This window comes from Podarcis liolepis (assembly GCF_965112155.1).
Source record: "Podarcis liolepis genome assembly, chromosome: 14".
NCBI classification, from domain to species: domain Eukaryota; kingdom Metazoa; phylum Chordata; class Lepidosauria; order Squamata; family Lacertidae; genus Podarcis; species Podarcis liolepis.
This window is the reverse complement of record NC_139569.1, coordinates 29,202,556-29,222,049: the sequence shown is the minus strand read 5'-3', so window position 1 is coordinate 29,222,049 and position 19,494 is coordinate 29,202,556. Positions and strand designations below refer to the sequence as shown.

At 46.2% G+C, this 19,494-nt stretch overlaps 1 protein-coding gene across 7 annotated transcripts in view; it reads right to left on the bottom strand.

Moving 5' to 3' along the window:
• MEGF11 (multiple EGF like domains 11) overlaps nucleotides 1–19,494 on the bottom strand; it is a 336,636-nt gene that overhangs the window by 4,945 nt on the left and 312,197 nt on the right. For 2 of the 7 annotated variants that reach the window (XM_083475003.1, XM_083475005.1), the window contains 2 exons: nucleotides 7,293–7,349; nucleotides 267–473 (listed from right to left, as the gene is read on the bottom strand). The exons of 1 other annotated variant lie outside the window; for it this stretch is intronic. In XM_083475003.1, coding sequence (XP_083331129.1) covers nucleotides 267–473; nucleotides 7,293–7,349 — 264 coding nt within the window. Of the gene's footprint in view, nucleotides 1–266; nucleotides 474–587; nucleotides 665–7,292; nucleotides 7,350–13,189; nucleotides 13,257–16,319; nucleotides 16,439–19,494 lie in introns of those variants that run through there. 4 more of the 7 variants (XM_083475002.1, XM_083475007.1, XM_083475008.1 and 1 more) reach the window with 4 other exon arrangements.

Here is a 19,494-nt window from a genome sequence, read left to right as displayed (position 1 = left end):
CAGTTTGCAAAGGAAACAGTAGTAACTTTGCACCAACTCAATGGGCAATGAGCAGTCAGTGTATATTTTTTTGGCCTGCCCATTTGCCAGTGTGGTTCCCCTGCTAGATGTTGCTGAGCTCCCATCAGCCTCCGCCAGCGTGGCCAATGAATGGGCAGGGGGCCATGGGGAGTTTCAACGCAGCAAAAACTTGGGCTGCACCACCGTTGATGACCCAGCACCAGCTAGATCTCCCTGCTTGCAGCTGGATCACCGGAGATACTTACCAACATCGTATATGTTTTTATTAGCTGCTGACAAGGCTGGTGTGTCAGAATAGGATGCGTCCCGGTGAACGGGAGATTTCATTTCCACATAGCTGCTCTCGGAATGTTTGCATGCCATGATGGGGGGGTCTTTGATGGTGGCGTAGGGGTTTTCGCTGCTGTTGAGGGAACAGGTGCTGGAGCTGCAGGCAGATCCCTTCATATAGTCTGCAAGACAAGAGCCGGGCCGGCCTCTTAGCACACATACGACCGGACCTCGAGGAGAAGGGGGAGGGGAGGAGGGGGTTTCTAGCCCTCAGAGCGCACAGCACAGGGACCCACCAGTTACGCCTCAGGGATCTCCGAACCACTGTCTCTCCAAACCATCTGCTCATCCAAACTCATTCGCAAGTCATTTCCTGAACATTCAGTAGGAAAGAAAACAGCCCTTCAGTGCCACGGACTCTGCGGTCAAAAGGGTCTCATTTTGCTACATTAAGAACATCAGTTTGTACACACACAACCACCCCATGCCACCATTCCCCACATCCCTCAAAGCAGGGATGGCACAATCCGCGGCCCTCTAGATGTTGTGGGGTACAGTTCCCATAAATCCCTGGCCATTGGCGATGCTGGCTGGGGCTGATGGGAACTGTAGTCCAACAATGCTTGGAGGGCCATGAACTAGCGACGCCTGCCTTAAAGGATAACACTGGTTAAGATCCCCCTTTCCATACCAAGAGATCATGCACAAGTCCCACCCTCCTCCCTGGCAGAGAGAACCATGCTAGCAAGCAAAGTCTTTTGGCATACTGGGTAGAATACCTGTTACAGGGGTGGCACCCAGAAATCCCACACATTTAATGGAACGTGGGTTGGTTTGTTTGTTTGTTTGAACTGCTTTATAGGGAGAAGTCCAGAATGGCATGATTAGATTTTCATGTTAAAATAGGTTTAGAAGGAAGATTGCTTGCTAGCAGAGAAATTCTGTGATCTCTACGGGAAGGTAAAATCCAGTTTTCACATTGCTCTCTCTTCTCTCCCCTCCCTCCTCTGCCTTTTTTTCAGACAAACAGCATTTCTTCCCGAAAATGTGAAATAAAACCATTGTTATCTCTGCCTCTCCCTCCCTTCATTGACTTCCCGACTGGGAATGTTGGAAGCTCGGTGGGGCAGGGACCTGACATTTCTGTTTTGCTTGTGCAGTCCTGCAAATCACCACTGACATTATAGACAGCAACATCATTTATAAGGCTGACACCACCACCTCATCGTAATACAGGAAACATTCATCTCAGGTGCGAAGGAGAATGCCAGCTCTGCGATCTTGCAAACAGCCTCAGACCACCAGGTAAAAAATAAAGCTTTGTTGGCTCTATCGTGGATACAAAGAGGGAATCGGATGATGGTCACTTACCTGTCACTTTAAGGATATTAGCTGGGGTTCCCTCCCCACCTCTCAGATTTCTTAAGGAGCATCCAGAGGAATTATGTCATGTGACCCAAAGTCCACCCCACCCTGGAAGGCTCTAACTCTGCCTCTGTGGTCAGAGGCAGTGATGCTACTGAGTATAAGCTGTTAGAAGCCACAGGAGGAGGGGAGGAGGCACTTGTGCTCGGGTTCTGCTTGCGGGTTTCCCATTGAGGCATCTCGCTCTGAGAGCAGGGCTACCCTTACGTCCTTGTGATCTCTGGGTTTTCTTGCTGAAAATAAAGGCATTCCACTGCCACACATGCTGCCATCTTGATACCTCTCTCTCTCTCTCTCTCTCTCTCTGCTTCTGATGCTATCTGCATTTCTTAACCATCTGCCCATCTGCATGCATTTAACACCAGAAGTTATTTTGACCTGGGAGAAATGACCGTCTGAAGGTCACTCAGCAAGCTTTGTGGATGAGTGGGGATTTGAACCTGGCTCTTCCCAATCCTAGTTAGCTACTGTACCCATCACGCAACACATGCAACACACGCAGCCTTCCCCAACCTGCCACACTCCAGATGTTTTGGACTACAATTCCCATCAACCCCAGCTGACAGCTGTAGTTCACAACATCTGGAGGAAACCAGGGTGGAGATGGTGGCACTAGGCTGACACAGCTTGCCTCACTCTGAAGCAGGAATGGGCTGTGAAGGTGAGGAAACCTCACCCATCTCCCTGCTTCCAGCTAAGATCAGCTTCAAGGTGTGAAGGAGGGCGAGCGACAATTCACCAGGGAACTGGTTTGGAGAGTGAGAAAGGATTAAAAATCTCTCATGATGGAAAGTACCTGAGTTTTTACAAGGTTGGTGAACGAGCTCCATATTGGATGCTTATGTTCTCTTTTGGGAACAGCCTGCTTTTTTTAAATGACTGTTACATTTATATCCCACCTTTCCTGCAAGGAGCTCAAGTTGGCATGTTCTTTGCTCAGTAAAACCCTGAGAGGCAGCGAAGGGCCCAACAGCCCCAGGGAGCTTTATGACTAAGTAGGGATTGGGGGAAATGTCCTAGTTCAACGGCTACACAACACTGGCTGCCATTTTGGCCTGGCTGCGCTTGCCATGGCCTTTGGAAATTACAAAATGCCTCCCGGGTCTCTTTCTGACTTCACTATTCACTGCTTGCTGAGTGATGAATGTTTGCATTTCCTTCCTCACACAGGAATTCACAGGTGAGGTCACATATTTGCATACAGAGTCATAACTTCTATTTGCATTTGCCCTTCTGAGAGCGGGAGCCTCTCGTCCTGATTGGTCAAAGTGCGTCTGGCTTCTTCTCTATACATCTTTCAGCAAATGCTGAAGATGCACTTCCACCCTGGCCTTTGACACCTGAGACGTGCATTTTCAGTGCTCATCCTGTGACTATTTCAACTCTTTTTAGTTCTGAATTTCAAATTGTTGTAACCTGCCCTGGGACCCGCTGGTGAAGGGCTGGTCATAATAACAACAAAAATACTCTGTCTTACCAATAACTAACGGATACACATTTTTTAGAATGTTCCTAACTACCTTAAGACACTTTAAAACTGATTGCTACTGGATTTAATTTTTGTTGGTGCTTTATCATTGCTGAGTCTGCTGCCCTCGGCTCCTTCAGGAGGAAGGGCATGATGTAAACTGAATATATTATTTCTTTCTTATTTATTCATAAGAGAGGCCTATTTATTTATTACAGTTAACAGAGCCTCACAGTGCAAAGCTTCCACTTTACTACTGAATTCAATTCTGGGCTGTTTGGGCCAAAAAAAAGGGGGGGTGCCCTGTGAAATGTAGTGACACCTCCCCAACCACCGTCTTATTTTGCCCTGAAATATCTATACATAGAAATTATTGTGTGCAAATTTCATGCAAATTGTACCACAGGCTTTTGCAAGCATATGAATCGTAGAATTGTAGAGATGGAAGGGACCCTAAGGCTCACTGAGTCAACCCCCCTGCAACGTAGGAAGCTTTTGCCCAAGGTGTGGCTTGGACCCATGACCCAGAAATTTAAAGTCTCATGCTCTACCGACTGAGCTTTTTTTCTTACTTACTTACAATTATTCAAACCCCCTTTCCCTATTCAAAGTGTTGGTGCTGATCTTTAAAGCCCTAAACGGCCTCAGTCCAGTATACCCAAAGGAGCATCTCCACCCCCATCGTTCTGCCCGGAAACTGAGGTCCAGCTCTGAGGGTCTTCTGGCGGTTCCCTCACTGCAAGAAGTGAAGTTACAGGGAACCAGGCAGAGGGCCTTCTCTGTAGTGGCACCCACCCTGTGGAACGCCTCCCACCCGATGTCAAAGAACTACCAGATTTTTAGAAGACATCTGAAGGCAGCCCTCTTTAGGGAAGCTTTTAATGTTTAACAGACTACAGTGGTACCTCGGGTTACATACACTTCAGGTTACATACACTTCAGGTTACAGACTTCGCTAACCCAGAAATATTACCTCAGGTTAAGAACTTTGCTTCAGGATGAGAACAGAAATTGTGTTCCGGTGGTGCAGCAGCAGTGGGAGGCCCCATTAGCTAAAGTGGTGCTTCAGGTTAAGAACAGTTTCAGGTTAAGTACGGACCTCTGGAATGAATTACGTACTTAACCTGAGGTACCACTGTACTGTATTTTAATACTTTGTTGGAAGCTGCCCAGAGTGGCTGGGGAAACCCAGCCAGATGGGCGGGGTATAAATAATAAATTCTATTCTATTCTATTCTATTCTATTCTATTCTATTCTATTCTATTCTATTCTATTCTATTCTATTCTATTCTATTCATGTAACCCCCTCTGAGAACATAAGAGGTGCTTGCTGGATCAGGCCCATGGCCCATCCAGTCCAGCATCCTGTTCTCACAGTGGCCAACCAGATGCCCCAGTGTCAAGTCCGCAAGCAGGACTGGAGAGCAAAGGCACTCTCTCCTCCCGTGGTTTCCAGCAACTGATATTACTGTGCCTGGAGTTAACCAACACTCCTTCTCCCACTTCTCCTTGACTATCACTGCAGCACGGTTCAATTGTCCATAAACAAGGGGGCTCTTGTACGTGGGTTTTAAATGAGAAAAAGGACACACACGGGGAAATCAGATTTTCCAGGTCCCGTTGCAGTTTTGGCTCCAAACTTCACAATCCCATCTCAAAAGTTATTTCCCTTTTCTTTCTTTTTTTTGGGGGGGGGGGCGGAGGGGAGTTAGACACACTTCAGATTACTATAATGCATTATACATGGGGCTGCCTTTGAAGATAATTCAGATGCTGCGCCTAGTGGAGAATTCAGCTGCCAAATTATGGACCGAGACCAAAAGACCTGAGCTTATTAGCCCAATTGCGGCCTGACTGCATTGGCTACGGATTAGTTTCTGGGGTCACGTCAAAGCTCCAGTTTGGGCCCATAAAAGCTTAAATTGTTCAGGACCACAACACTGTATGGGCTGTCTCTGCCTCAATATGAATCAGCCCAACCCTGTGGTCTCCTTCAGAGCTTTCATCTGAGGGTGGTGTGGGGGGTGGCGAAGTGCGAATAGGCCTTTTCAGTGGTGGCTCCCCCACAAAGTTCATGAGATGCTCTACCATGGAAACACACCTATTTCCTTCATTATCATTCTTGGTGCTAAATTGAGACCTTAATTTACTCAGATCTGGAGGTGGGTCCGGATGTGACCCACCCTTCAAGACTGGCTTCTACCTGTCAATCACCTGATAGAATACAATCAGACTTCATAGTTCCCCACAACTATTTGGTTGTTTTCCTAATGCAGAAATTTTAACCACAGCCACTCCTGCTCCTCCTTCTCCCCATCAGCTTTCCCTTGGGCCAGATTAAGAGGCATGTAAACCAGCAAGCAGGTTGCAACGGTTTAAGTGTTGCAAGATTCAGGACAAAGTGGGGAGGGGAAATAGCTGAACTATGGAATGCGATGGCCACCAAGTTGTAAAGCTTTAGGAAGAGGACTGGACAAGTTCACAAAGGATGGTGAATGGCCAGGATGCTTCTGAATACCAGTTGCTGGAAGCCACAGGAGATTAGGGCTCTTGTCTTCATGTTCTGCTCCTTGGTTTCCTACAGGCATCTGGTGGGGCACTCTGAGAAGAGAATGCTGGATCAGAATGGCCTGATCCATCAGGGCTCTTCTTCTTATGCTCTTTTGTTAAGAGGAGGAACAGGTCCAGGGGAACCTTGTCACTGGGCTCAGGGGCCTTGCTAATATGACCAACCATGGACTCAGCTACACTAGTAAAGAAACAGCGATTTGAAGGTGCTATAAACATGTAACACCAGATGGCGTTAGAGAGCAGAAAATGTTTATATGCCTTTTCCCAAAGGTTTTATTTTATTTTGTTATAATGATCTAATTCCTGACATAAATTTAGTGGTCTCTCTCTCCCCCCCCCTGCCCCCGTTTTGTGTAGATCCACGCCATGACCATTTCTGGCGCTGGCCCTGATTTTGGTGCTTGGGTCTGAAAGCGTATGATACAGGGACCTTGTTTATTTTCAGCGTATATCTGCCACACTATAACCAGAGATTGTCTGGGCAGCTTGCAGAGAGAAATTAAAAATATTTCAAAATGGGGGTTTTTGCTTCTGCTAGTCGGAGCCTGGCTAGTGCCTGGAGCCCAGTTCTGCGTCGCCTTGAGCACCATGATGGAATATGAGATATAAATGCAGCAAGGAAATAAGCAGCAAAGAAAAGAAAACATTTCTTAAGAGAAGGAAAACCCTCTTCATGCCACCATTTTTGATCCCTGCTCTTTAGCCCTTAAATCCACAAAAGTTCAGTGCGGTGCTCTTATAGTCTAGTCTAAGGCTCAGGGAAAACATTTATTTCTCGAGCAGATATTTTAACAGCAACCCTCCAAGTAAACCACCAGTCTTTCCATTTTCAGTGTAGGGCGGGGATGGGGAACTTCAGGCCTAGGGGCCAAATATGGCTGCCCAGGCCTCTCTATCTGGCCCTTGGAGCTCTCCCCAGGACACACACTCCTTGAATGCTTTGGCCTGGCTGGAACGTGTCCTTGAAACCAGATGCTTTCCAGAGGATGAGTGTGTTGAGCATATGCAGATACTATCCCACCATACAAAGGCAACATTTACATTCGTTCTTCTGCCCAGCTTTGCTTCTGGCTCTGCCCACCACTGGCATGTGGCCCCCGGAATGTTGCTCAGAAGGAATGCGGCCCTCAGGCTGAAGAAGGCCCGCCACCCTTGGGAGTAGGGAAACTGAGGCGCAGGGGACGAGTTGCCTCAAAACCACATGGCAAGTCCACATCAGAGGTGGGCTGTGGATCCACATCTACCAAGTGCTACTGCCATTGGCTTTCCTAAACAGAGAGCTCAGTTCTAATTCGTTTGCCAATGGAGGAGGAAGGCAATAACAGCAGGAATGTGGGACAGAGATCAACAGGCATGGCAAAGCTCCAAGTCAAAGCTGGGCTGTCGCCAGAGGTCTCAAAAAACGCGCTGGCTTGCCTGCCTGCTTGCAGACCGACTAACAACCACCTTGCAGATGTTTGGGGCTGGCGAGCTCACCTCTCCTGCCTTACCCAAACTGGCCACTATGGGGTCACTTGCCAGCATCAGATACTATACCTTTGAAGCCTTTTTCCATAATGTATGTGTTCTGACGTCTATTCATCCCATAAGCACCTGCACAAAAATAATATACAATGGAAAATGCATAAATAACTTTATGCAAACTGGACTTGTGCAGCAGAAAGATGTGTCTCCTTTGGCTCACTGTGATGCAGAGGCAGGGAAAAGTGAGTGCTTGACCATGGTGGGGGGCGGGGAGCCCAATGCGCTCTGCTGGCTGACACAAGGGATTTTTTTTTGAGGGGGGGGATAAGCGAGGGAGGGAGAAATGTGTTGAATCATCTTGCAAAGAGCAAGTGGCATGTGGGTGGGAGGGTGTCTGGATCTCTCGCCAGAAGTCGCTTTAGCAGAGAAACAAGTTTCTCTTCGCATTTTAAGGCAGATCTACCTAATTTTCACTTTCTGAAACAATCCATGGACTGACCCACAACCACCCTTCAAAATTTTGCAGTTCGCTGATTTTTGTGTGTGCAAAAATGCACCTTTTTTCTTCTTCAAAGCAATTCCCCCTAATATATGCATGCATATGCACACTTTATCCTAGCATGTGCATTTACATACACATGACTTGGCTGGAGAACTGCAGATTTTGAAGGGTGGGTGAATGACAGTTTCTCATCTTGCTTCCCAAAGTGCAAATCAGGTAACTTTTATATGTGAAGTGAGTAGAATTCCTCCCCCCATCCCAAGTCTCAGGCCACTTGGGGAGGAGGATTTTCATCTGGCATGCCACTAACTCCCACTACTGAAAGCAGACCCAGTTTGAGACAATATGCAAGGACATAATCCAATTTGGGTGCATTTTGAAAAAGGCAGGTTTCTAGGCCTCATGGTGACCAAAGGCATTCTTGAGAACACTTGACCCCTCTGGTGAAATTTCAGAAACCGGGGGGTGAAGAAGCAGTACTAAAAGAGCTTGAAATGTGTCCCTGGTACGAACATCTTCCCCATTGGAGAGGCTGCAAAAGATTTATTTCGTATGAGACAGGGAGAACAGAGGTTTGTTCTTCCTGCTGTCACTACACCTGTGTGGAGCGGTCAAAGCCATTCTAGAGAGATGTGCAGTGGTCAAGAAGGGTGGCGTTAGTGCGCTGCAGAGCTATGGATCCCTCCCTTACTGGTATCATTAAATGGATAAACTTTTTTTTTTTTAAGTATATGCAAAAAATTGCCTGGCATGTAAAATTTGTTCAGGCTACTCTTTGTGGTGCAAACATTCATATGAAAAATTTAGTCCATTAAATTCTTCCAAGCAAAGGGGGAAATGGAGGGTGTTCACATTCAATGGCAAAACTTCTGATTTCAAAGGAGTTGAGCTGCCTCTACCCCATAATCCCGCTACCTCTGCACCTGTTTGCAGATGGAGATAGCATGGATGGGTTTCTATTTTCAATGCACTCTCTTACAGCTGGAAATCCTTGGCAAGGAAATCTCCTCATCAGGAGGAAAGTGGGAAAATCTCCTGCCGGGGACTCAGCTAAATTAGGGAGCGATCTAACACAATGGAGGTATAAATATGCATCTGCAGCACTTACTTTGAAGCCCTCTGTCGCTGGTGGATTTGAAGGTTAGTCCCTTCAAAATGAGATGCCTTATTATATGATGCGACGTGGGGGCATTTTGCAAGCCACTTAAAATTTGCACAGATTCAACGAGGCGGATGGGAAATTCCCCCCCACCCCGGCCTGGCTTTGAGGACACCCGTCTGCAGCTGACATTCAAATGTTTCCCTTGCAAAATCTGAGGTGGTAACAACAAAAAAGGATTTTTACTCTACTCTACTCCACTCTCCTCTCCCACTTTCCCCCCCTTTTCCTCCTGAGTCAACACTCCATGACTATTAAATGTGCCCAGCCCTCAGAGGACCATTAAAATAATAATAATAATAATAATAATAATAATAATAATAATAATAATAATAATAATAAAATAAAAATAAAATCTCAATTGGGGGATGGTTTTTAAAAAATTACATCTGCAAAACGTAGGGCAGGCATAGGCAAACTCGGCCCTCCAGATGTTTTGGGACTACAACTCCCATCATCCCTAGCTAACAGGACCAGTGGTCAGGGATGATGGGAGTTGTAGTCCCAAAACATCTGGAGGGCTGAGTTTGCCTATGCCTGACTTAGGGTTTTCCTGAGCTTGCTGATGCCTACACCCAGTGGCTCCACTTTGGCTCCCAACAATTCTGTTGGTGCTCAGCACCCACATTTGCTATTAAGGGGACTGGCCACACACAGGTGTGCTGGTTTTGTAGTAATCCCAGTGCTCTATGACTGGTGAACATGCACCATGCTCAACCCCAACGGCATGGAATAGGCTCACTTGCAGAGGCCTGAGAGAGATGGTGCTTGTGGAGTAGGATAAGGCTTGTTCAGGGTTTCCTCCTGGCCCCTCTTCTCACACAAAGACCACTATCAACAAAGGCTGCCCCACCAACCTCAGTCTGCCCTCAGCCACTTGCCTGCCTTCTTCCTTAACAACCATGACAGGGGGTGACTCTGGCTGTCAGCTTGCTTGTCCTTAGTCTCAGTTTTGCCCCCATAGAAGTCAATGAGGGGGGAAGCAGGATGGGGGAAAAACTAGAATAAGTTGGTTCCACCACTCATTGACTCTGGTCCCACCTACAGTTGGCCTCCCTGCCTTCCCTCTCTACCAGTCCCAATGGGCACAAGCCACCACTGCCCAGTATTTTTATGAAGCAATAGAAGCTGGTGTAACCATATGCAAGACTCGTGTTGAGGGATGATAGAATGGTAGAGTTGGAAGGGTCTACAAGGGTTGTCTAGTCCAAGCCCCTGCCATGCAGGAATCACAGCTAAAGAATCCCTGACAGATGGCCACCCAACCTCTGTTTAAAAACTTCCAATGAAGAAGAGTTCATCTTCTGTGGTGGTCCATCCCATTGAGGAACAGCTCTTACCATCATAACTTTCTTCCTAACCTTTGGTCAGAATCTCTGTTCTTGTCCTTTAAATCCACTGGTTTGGCGCCTACCCTTGAGAATGGCAGAAAACATCTTTTGTGTGACATCCCTTAAGATATCTGAAGATGGCTATCATACTGCCTCTCAGCCTTCTCTTCTCCAGGCTAAACATACCCAACTCCCTCAACCATTCCTCATAAGGCTTGGTTTCCAGACCCTTTATCATCTGCTTGGCACAGCTTGCCAGGAGGTCCAGTTCAGTTTTGCATTGATTTGTATGCCCATGCTGCTGTGGTTTGGGCTGCATTCATTCCCTAGAGCAGCCACCTTGAAGGCGCTAGTCTTTCAGCTAAGGCCTGCATCAAAGCCAGTGCTTTTTGTGTGTGTGGAAAATGATATGCTGGTATTCATATATGAACACTGGCCTGTGAGCGCTCCAATTGGAGAACCGTCGTTACCAAAGGTGTCACGGACTTTGAAGAAGCACGGACTCAAGACAAAAGGGAGAAACGAACTAAAGGGAAGGCACATTTGACAAGCCCTCACCGTGATCAACTCCAGCCTGGAAACCTGTGGACAGATGTGTGGATCCAGAATTGGACCTCCACAGTCACTTACGGACTCACTGTTAAGACCGTTTTCATGGAAGACAATCTTACTCAGCTACGAGTGATCGCCAAAGAAGAAAGGCAATAGGGCTACAATGGGCAGCCAAAATGAAAAGTATCCAGACTCTCTACAGTCACACACACACACACACACACACACACACACACACACACACTGATCAAGCCATCAAACAAAGATATTGGGAAATCACTAACAGGACAAGCCTGTATTGCAGGCTTCCAGTTGTTGGATTCCAGCGCCCTTCAAACCCAGACACTATGGCCAGGAATGATGGGAACTGAGGAATGACAAGATCTGGAATCTAACAACATTTGGAGGGTCACAAGTTCTGCACTCCTGTTACAGTCTCTGAATTGAAAAAGTGGTATTTTAGAAAACGCAGCAAAGTGCTACGTCCTTGCAACCAACTAACTTTGCTAGAACTCTCTGTGGGAGGGAGAAATGCACATATACAGACACCCGAATTCTCCCTGTTTCTTTGCTGTTTGCAAACTTGTGCCAGCGCTATATCCACCCCAAAGCAATTATAGATGGACAATCTAGCTGAATGGGCCATTAAAATGGAAAGAAAAAAAGAAAAGTGCATTGTGATGAGCGAGAACTTAAACCCAAGCTCACAACAAAGGCCTTAAATCTGGAGGACGGATTTAGTTTAGAGGTAACAAACTGTTGGCCTGATCTGGCCTGCTAAGTATTTTCTAATGATCAACCATCCCACAATGAAATTTATCAGTGGTGGCATTTGTCACTCTGTGTATTTATGTGGATGAGGGAGTGTCATTCTGAACTTTCAGCGCCCAGGAAACAACAGGTGGTCTCCGTCTGGTCCTAATGTTTCCTGAATGCTCAGTATGAACTTCTCAGTATGAATGGCCAGTATGAACTTCTCAGTATGAACTGCATCAGGGCAGGAGAATTTAGAGGAAAACCAGGCAGAAAGTTACTCTTGAAACTGTTAATGCTGGTGTTGGCTCCACTTCTCCCATTTCCACCTGGCTGCATCTGTGGAAGAGGACATGGTAGCCAAACCCATTCCATCAGGTTATCTGGGACCAGCTGCCATTTGACCCTTTTCTTCCAGAACCATCTCCTTCTCACTGGCCATTCAAGCTAGTTGATCAATTACACAACTTAAAGAATTGGCATCTGAATTTGCTTGATTTTCCTCTTCCTTTCTCACTCTATTTTCCCTTTTGTATCATGTCTAGTAGACTGTGAGCTTGCACAGCGCTGAATAAATCTCTACACAGTGCTTAGTAAATTTTAGGTGCCTTGTGAGTGCATAAATAATGAACAGAAATAAAAAAGTATCTAACAAAACAATTAAAAATTAATACTACAATTATTTTATTTCACAAAATGTATATACTGTTTCATGGTCATGAAACCTGAAAGTGATTCAATAAGAATGTCAATTAATAATGATTTTATGTAAATAAAGCCAGGAATCAGGAACAGAAAATATATAAATATAAATGCAGCCTGACAATATCAGTTTGATACACTGCTTATGCCTTGCTAGACAACTTGGAAAATGTTTATATATAGAGAGAGAGAGAGAAGAAGAAGAAGAGTATTTCTGTGGTTAGATTGGAATCAATGTGCTTTTTCTTCCTTTGATGTTCTAATATTGCATTGCATTGCATTGCATTGCATTGCATTGCATTGCACTGCACTGCACTGCACTGCATTGCACTGCATGTGTTCTACCACTACATGCCACTACAGTGCTGTTGGCTATCTCTGTATGAGATTTTCACCATCAGACTCCATATAACAAGCAGTGCTATAGTGCCACCTCTATGACAGAAAGCAGCACTGAAACAAAGGGCTTGTCTACACTTCCTCTTGTCTCATGCCTAGAAAGCATGGGGCCAAGTAGTTTCCCCCTTTGCCCTGCTCCTTTCCCAGGGAAAAGTCACTCTAGCTTTAAATTGGAACAAACAGCAATCCACGAACCGTCCTATTTCCATTTGCTCCAACTGAGCACTGAAGAGTGGTTTTCCCCAGGGGAAAGCAGCAAGACATGAAGAAGTGTGGAGAAGCACAAAGTCCTCATAGAATTAAGCCATCCACTAAATAAAGAGAACTGACCAAACAGGCACTCTCCTGAACCTGGTCAAAACTCTCTTTGCCTGTGAAATTCAGCATTATACAAAACAAAAGACTTGGACTTTCAATAGACTTCTTTGTGGTAGGACAAAACCCACCTGGGTAGGTTTTTAGAAAACCTACAACGGACTGTTTAAAGGAAGCAAGGGTCTTTTGATTGCATAAACTCATATTTTAAGTGGACCTGGGACTTCAAATGACTTAATGGATGAAAATTACTGACCTAGATCACTCAGATAGCCGTAAGCTCTCCAGTCTGCAGTGCGTCTGTCAAGGATTTTATTACTGAGCTGTTCAAAGAGTCACGACAGCAAGGAGTTAATGCAGAAGCAATTAAAGAGCCCCACCAACAAAGCCAAGGGGGGTTGAAAAATGAAATTGAAATAGGCAGGTGGGGAAGTGAAGCTGAGAGTCTTTCCTTGGAACAAGCTAGTTAGACTCACTGGGAACTTTGGAAACTGGCAGGACAGAGAAGATGCGATGAGAAGGAGATGAGCTTGGCTACACCAGAGCATGCTGAGAAGGACAGGGGGGCCACAACTGCTATCCCCCCCCAAGAGAATATTCAGGTGCTTGTGCAAATGACTTACAAATTAAGACACAACCCAGAGAAAACAGTGAAGGGGGAAGGGGCTTATATATATATATATATATATATAAAACTACCACCACCACCACCACAAAATGATACTAGCATGCAGTCACAAAACTAGTCGGAAAAGAGGGAGGTTCACTTAATCAACACAATGAAGAGGAATTCTTCCAATTCAAGGAAAAAATCAGCAACCTTGGAGGAGATCACTATGCTCAAAACAGATCCACCAGCAAAATCCAAACAGAGTTTCAGGAGGTAGTTGCAGAAACAATTCAGTCTGTTGCAACAGGGATTCGCTCAGCATCTCAAGTAGGGATGGGAAATCTGTCAATTTTGGTTACCCTCAATACCTCATTTTTCTCGTCTTCGGTTCAGCATATTTTATTATCTGTTTGCAATTTTAACAAAAAAGGTCCTTGCAAAAATTCATCAGCATTATAGTGTGCCTTTCTTGCCCCGCCCCCCCATTACGGTATTTGTATGCAAATTTCCTCATCAATATACACCTTTTTTTGCAAGTTTCTCCTCTTAATATAATGCATTTCTGTATTTTTAAAATTTTATTTACTAATACATGCCTTCTTATTAATAAGTTCTGCTAATATGTGCACTTCTATATATTTTGTGGGCTGCATCACAAAAACTGGAGAGCAACAAATTTTGGAGGATAGCTGTGTTTGTTTGCATATTGTTCCCAGTCTCATGATAAGGAGGGGGGAAAGTCTCTCCATTGTGAGTGGCATCTGATAGACACATCACTCACAATGTACCTGGCAAATTTCCCCATAGGAGCTATGGCAAGCTGTTCTGAGCTCCTCTTCCCACCATCATTTGGGGATGAATGGAGGCTAAGGTGCTGCTGGGTGAGAACAGGGAACTGAACTTACAAAGAACCTGGTTGTGGGTGGTCAAAGTATATTGGGTGGGAGTTCAATGAAGAAGTGCTCTAGCATGTGACTTTCCAGCCAGCCAATCCTAGGTTAGAAGCATTGTTCCTACGTATAGGATGCTGCCTTATACCAAACCAGACCATTGCTCCATCTAGCTCAGTATTGTCTATGCAGTAACTGTAAGTGGCTGTCCTCATTAGCGGGACATTCCCTGTCCTACCTGGAGATTCTGGGGGTTGAATCTGGGACCTGCATGCAAAGCAGATGCTCTACTGCTGAGCTATGGTCCTTCCCTTAAGACACAGGGAAAGAGGAAGCTGCCTTATACTAAGCCAGGCCATTGGTCCGTCTAGCTCAATATTGTCTACACTGACTGGCAGCAGTTCTCCAGGATTTTGTACAGGGGATATTCTCAGCCCTACCTGGAGATGCTGGGAGGCTAAACCTGAAACCTTCTGCATGCCAAACAGATACTCCACCACTGAGCTACAGCCAGTCCCTTAGCCAGTCCTGCAACAGGGCACTGCACCCTTGTCAGAGGACACAATTGCAAGACCAATCATTGACAGAGACAATAAGCTAACTAAGCAATTAGAAGGGAGCAAGAATGGGTCCACCTGTGATCAGGAAGAACCCAAATCTTTTATAGAGAGTGAGCATCTCAATCCGTTGCAGCAGATCGGACGTCTTAAAAGCTAATGAGTTTTGTTGCCATGAGAGCTCTCTTAGAGTCTTAGTCTGCTTCGTTAGATGCACAACAGAGGAATTACTTTTGAAAGAGACAAATTCCAGAAAGGCAGCCATGTTGGGTTGCTGCAATGCCCTACAAAAGGTGTGCATCATAAAGGAGGCTGTACCCCAACCTTCCCCAACCTGATGCCTTCCAGATGTTTTGGAACTACACCTACCATCAGCCCTAGTATGGGGCTGATAAGAATTGCCGCCCCAAACATCTGGGGGGCACCAGGTTGGAGAAATCTGTTGCTGCCTCAAGCCACAATAAGGAAGACCCCTTGTCATTTTTCACCTTATCTGACTCTTCTTTTGATCCACCTGTGAAAGCTGAGGACTGCAACAGCATGATCAGTTTCACCAACTGAAGTCAGGGTTAGCCAATGTGGCACCATCCAGATGTTGTTGGACTACAAGATGAATGGAGAAATTCATGGAGGCTATCAATGGCTTCTAGCCTCCATGGTTGGAGGCAGTAATGCTTCTGAATTCCAGTTACTGGGAAACACAGGTGACCAGAGTTGCTGTGCTACTCAGGTCCTGCTTGTGAGCTTCCAATTGGAGAATCTGGGTGGCCACCGTGAGAACAGGATGCTGAACTACACGGACCATTTACCTGATCCAGCAGTCTCTTCTTAACTCCCATTATCCCTGATCATTGACTGTGCTAGCTGGGGACTGATGGGAGCTGTAGTCCAACACCATCTAGAAAGCACCACATTGGCGGTCAATGAGCTGAGTAGCTTATTCCAGGGGCAGACAAGATGGTGATCTCCAGATCTTGAACCACAACTCCCATCAACCCTAACCACTGTCCGTACTAGCTGGGGACTGGTGGGAGCTGTAGTCCAACAGCATCTAGAAAGCACATGTTGGTTGTCCATGAACTGGGTAGCTTATTCCAGAGACAGCCAACATGGTGCCCTCGAGATGTTGTTGACCTCCAGCTCCCACCAGCCCCAGCCAACATGCCCAATGATCAGGGATGATGGGAGTTGTATTCCATCTGGAGGGTGCCATTTTGCCTACCCCAGGCTTATTCAGCCATGACAACTAAACAGAACCATTACGGCACATTTCCTTGAACCGGGGAGAACGGTGCCAGGAATGGAGGGCAAGACAAGGGTCATATCTACCTTACTGGAGAGGTTTCCATCCAGATTACTGGGAAAGAACCGTGAAGTCACACCACATGGCAGGGTGTGGTAGCTTGGGTTGGAAAAACAGTGTGCATTGCTGTTACCTTGAGATATATCTGGGAAGAAAACAAGTCATCACAACACTCTTTTGGAGCTGCACGGGAGGAAGGAGGGGAAGAGAGGGAGAGAGTGTTATGTGCACACTCCTATGTGCTAAAACACACACACACGGGTAGGTTAGGTTACAAAACCACACCACCACTTCCGATCTGTCAAGTCAGGAATATTTTTGCCTTGCTAAGCTCCCCTCCCTTCAGTCACAGCCCTGCACCAACCATTGTGGAAGACAGGGACCATGGAAGACTCAGTCTCTGGTACGGTGCAAAGAATAAATTTGAATGCAGCCTGGAGGATGCATATAAATATGAAGCTCTATGTGCAAGACCATCCAAACACAGAGATCATGTCTAGCATGTTTAAACCCCGCCTTGTAATTAAGATGTTTGCAAGTTGGACCTACAACAAACAGCTGCATTGCATTTGCACCTCCTAGCAGAAGTACTCCTGTTCAGGGTTCCAGCCAGCCAGCCAGCCACACCCTCTTCCCAGCAAGCCATTCCATCTCCTCTCCTCCATTTCCCATTCCCCCTGCCCAACTGACCAGTGTGGGTTGCCCCTTAAATTTGTTTAAAGAACGATTTTATTTTGTACTTCTACATGTGCTGTAGAGGGATGTGAGGGGCAGATGGGGTTCATCAATCTGGGACGGAAGCCCATCTAGGAGAAGAAAAGCTCTGATCCTCAACCTCTGCTGGCTGCCTTGAGGAATATATTTAGGAGAGGAAAAGGCTAAGGAGTAAATCCTACACAAATCTGGAGTGGAGTCTCTAAGACCTTTGGATGGTGCTTTGCATGCCTCCTTTAGGTAACTCCTGTAGCTCAGCTGGTGCCAAATGTATTGCTCTGCTTTCCTTTGGACCGTATATCAGTGAGGCTGAGAGGGGGGTCGTGTCATCTGGGCTGCTCAGGACCTCCATACACAATGGCCAGGCTTGCACCTCAGGGAGGTCACTTTGGTTCTGCTGGTGCAGTGGTTTGGCTTCACTCCCAGAGGTGCACTCTATTGTCTCTCAAGACTTGCAATCATGTGGAGCCACGGAATAGATCTGTCATGCGGTCTTCATTCATCCCACCGAAAAACTTTAAACTTCTTTAAATTGCAGATGAGGGTCTTTTCATACTTCCCAGATGTGATGCTCTGGACTATGGCTAGTCTTTCAAGTTTCAAGATCAGATACTGGGGAGGGGAGTTGCTTTCAGAAGATTACCGCCAAGACTGATCATTGGGCTTGTCTACTAAAATATTCTCAGGCGGGTAGGTGGAGGAGAAACTGCTCTGGCGAGGCGTGGTTTAGGCCAGGACATGGCGCTCGAGGGGACCTGCTGTGGCTAAGCCTGGGCCCAACACCGCTGCCATTTTGTTGTCAGCAGCAGCAGCAATGGGTAAACAGATGGGGAGGAGTGCAACTGAATAGAGAAAAGTAATACCAGAACTCAGGGTTCAGGACAGATAAAATAATGTACTTCTTCATGAAGCGCATGAACTACGGAACTCGCTTCCACAGGAGACAGTGATGGCCATCAACTACGGTGGCTTTAAAAGGGGTTTAGGCAGATTCATGAGGAATTAGGCTCTCAGTGGCTACTAGCCACAATAGGCATGTTCCACCTCCTTGGCCTGATCCAACTGAGCTCTCTTTATGTTCTTAATAGCCCCTCCTTCCCCCTCAGAACCAGAGTAAAGTATGCAAAAAATAATATAAACAATAACCTGCGCAATGCATGCAGGATGTCTGAGTTTTTTATTGACGCTTTTTTCAAAAGTACAAAAGTGAAATCTATTCACAACAGAGCTTGGAGAGAGCTTGATCCCTTGGTGCAACGTGGAAAAGGCAGCGCCTTCCTGAGAGAAAGCCAGCAAAAATTGTGACAGGCACATAGGAGGGAACAGAGCAGCTCTCCTGGGCCCTCGTTCTGCAGAGAAACATCCCTGAGGTTAACAACATCCATGAATCAGTGACAGTTCTTTACCTTCTCCTCGGCCAAAGTCTATGGCCACCCAGAGAGGAATGCCAACTATTTAAGGGATGCAGAGCTGCCAACTTTAACGACCATCTGTTGGCAATCCATTTGCCTTGCCATTGAACAAAAACCGCCACCCCATAAAGATCAAAATAGCAACACTTCCTTCGGAAGAGTGAAACAAACTCAATTTAGCAATTAAACCACTCCCAGATGAATTAAAAGACCGATAAGAACAGCAAGCGGCTTTGGAAAGCAAGAACAAGAAAAAGAAGCAGGCAGGCAGGCTCTCATTTACCTTGTATTAATTAAAAATCTTAATTTGGGGGAGACCTCTACCGATAAAACAAAAACATTGGTAACTGAACTGGAAAACTCACCGGCACACTTGGGTGCTTCCTTTGTTAAGTGAAAACCTCATGATTCAAGGATACAAATGATATAGAGGTTTGGGGGTGGGAATGCAGTACCTCTGCAGAATCCCTCTGGTGAATGAAAGGCTGGAATCAAACTTTAATTGTCAGATGGAGAAGAGCCGACTTGGAATGAATAGATTAGCGCTGTGCCAAAATCCACCCTCCAATTACTCAAAATTTTTCTTCCCCTCCCCCTGCCTCATCTGCTTAAGAAGGTCCTTTGATTTCAGTGGGTGTGCAGCTGGGGTTGCCATCTCGTCGTGCAGTGGACAAGGATGGTGTGTCCGCATCTGCCCTTTGCTTCCTGACTTGCCCCATGGAGACGACCTCGTGATGGGCTTACATTGGGGCATGAGACAGGGGAGGCTGGATACCAAGCCCTCGAGATTCTGTTTTTAGGTGAAGTCCTTCCTTTTTCCTCACAACAAAGCTCACGGCACTGTTTTCTTAAAAAGTCATAAAAATCATAGAATTGTAGAGTTGGAAAGGGCCCTACGTACCATCTAATCCAACTCCCTGCACTGCCAGAAATCACAGCTAAAGAATCCCTGACAGATGGCCAGCCCACATCTGTAGGAAAACCTCCATGGAAGGAGAGTCTACCACCTTCTGAGCCAGGCCATTCCACTGCTGAACAGCTTTTGCTGCCAGAAAGTTCTTCCTAATGCCCAGGC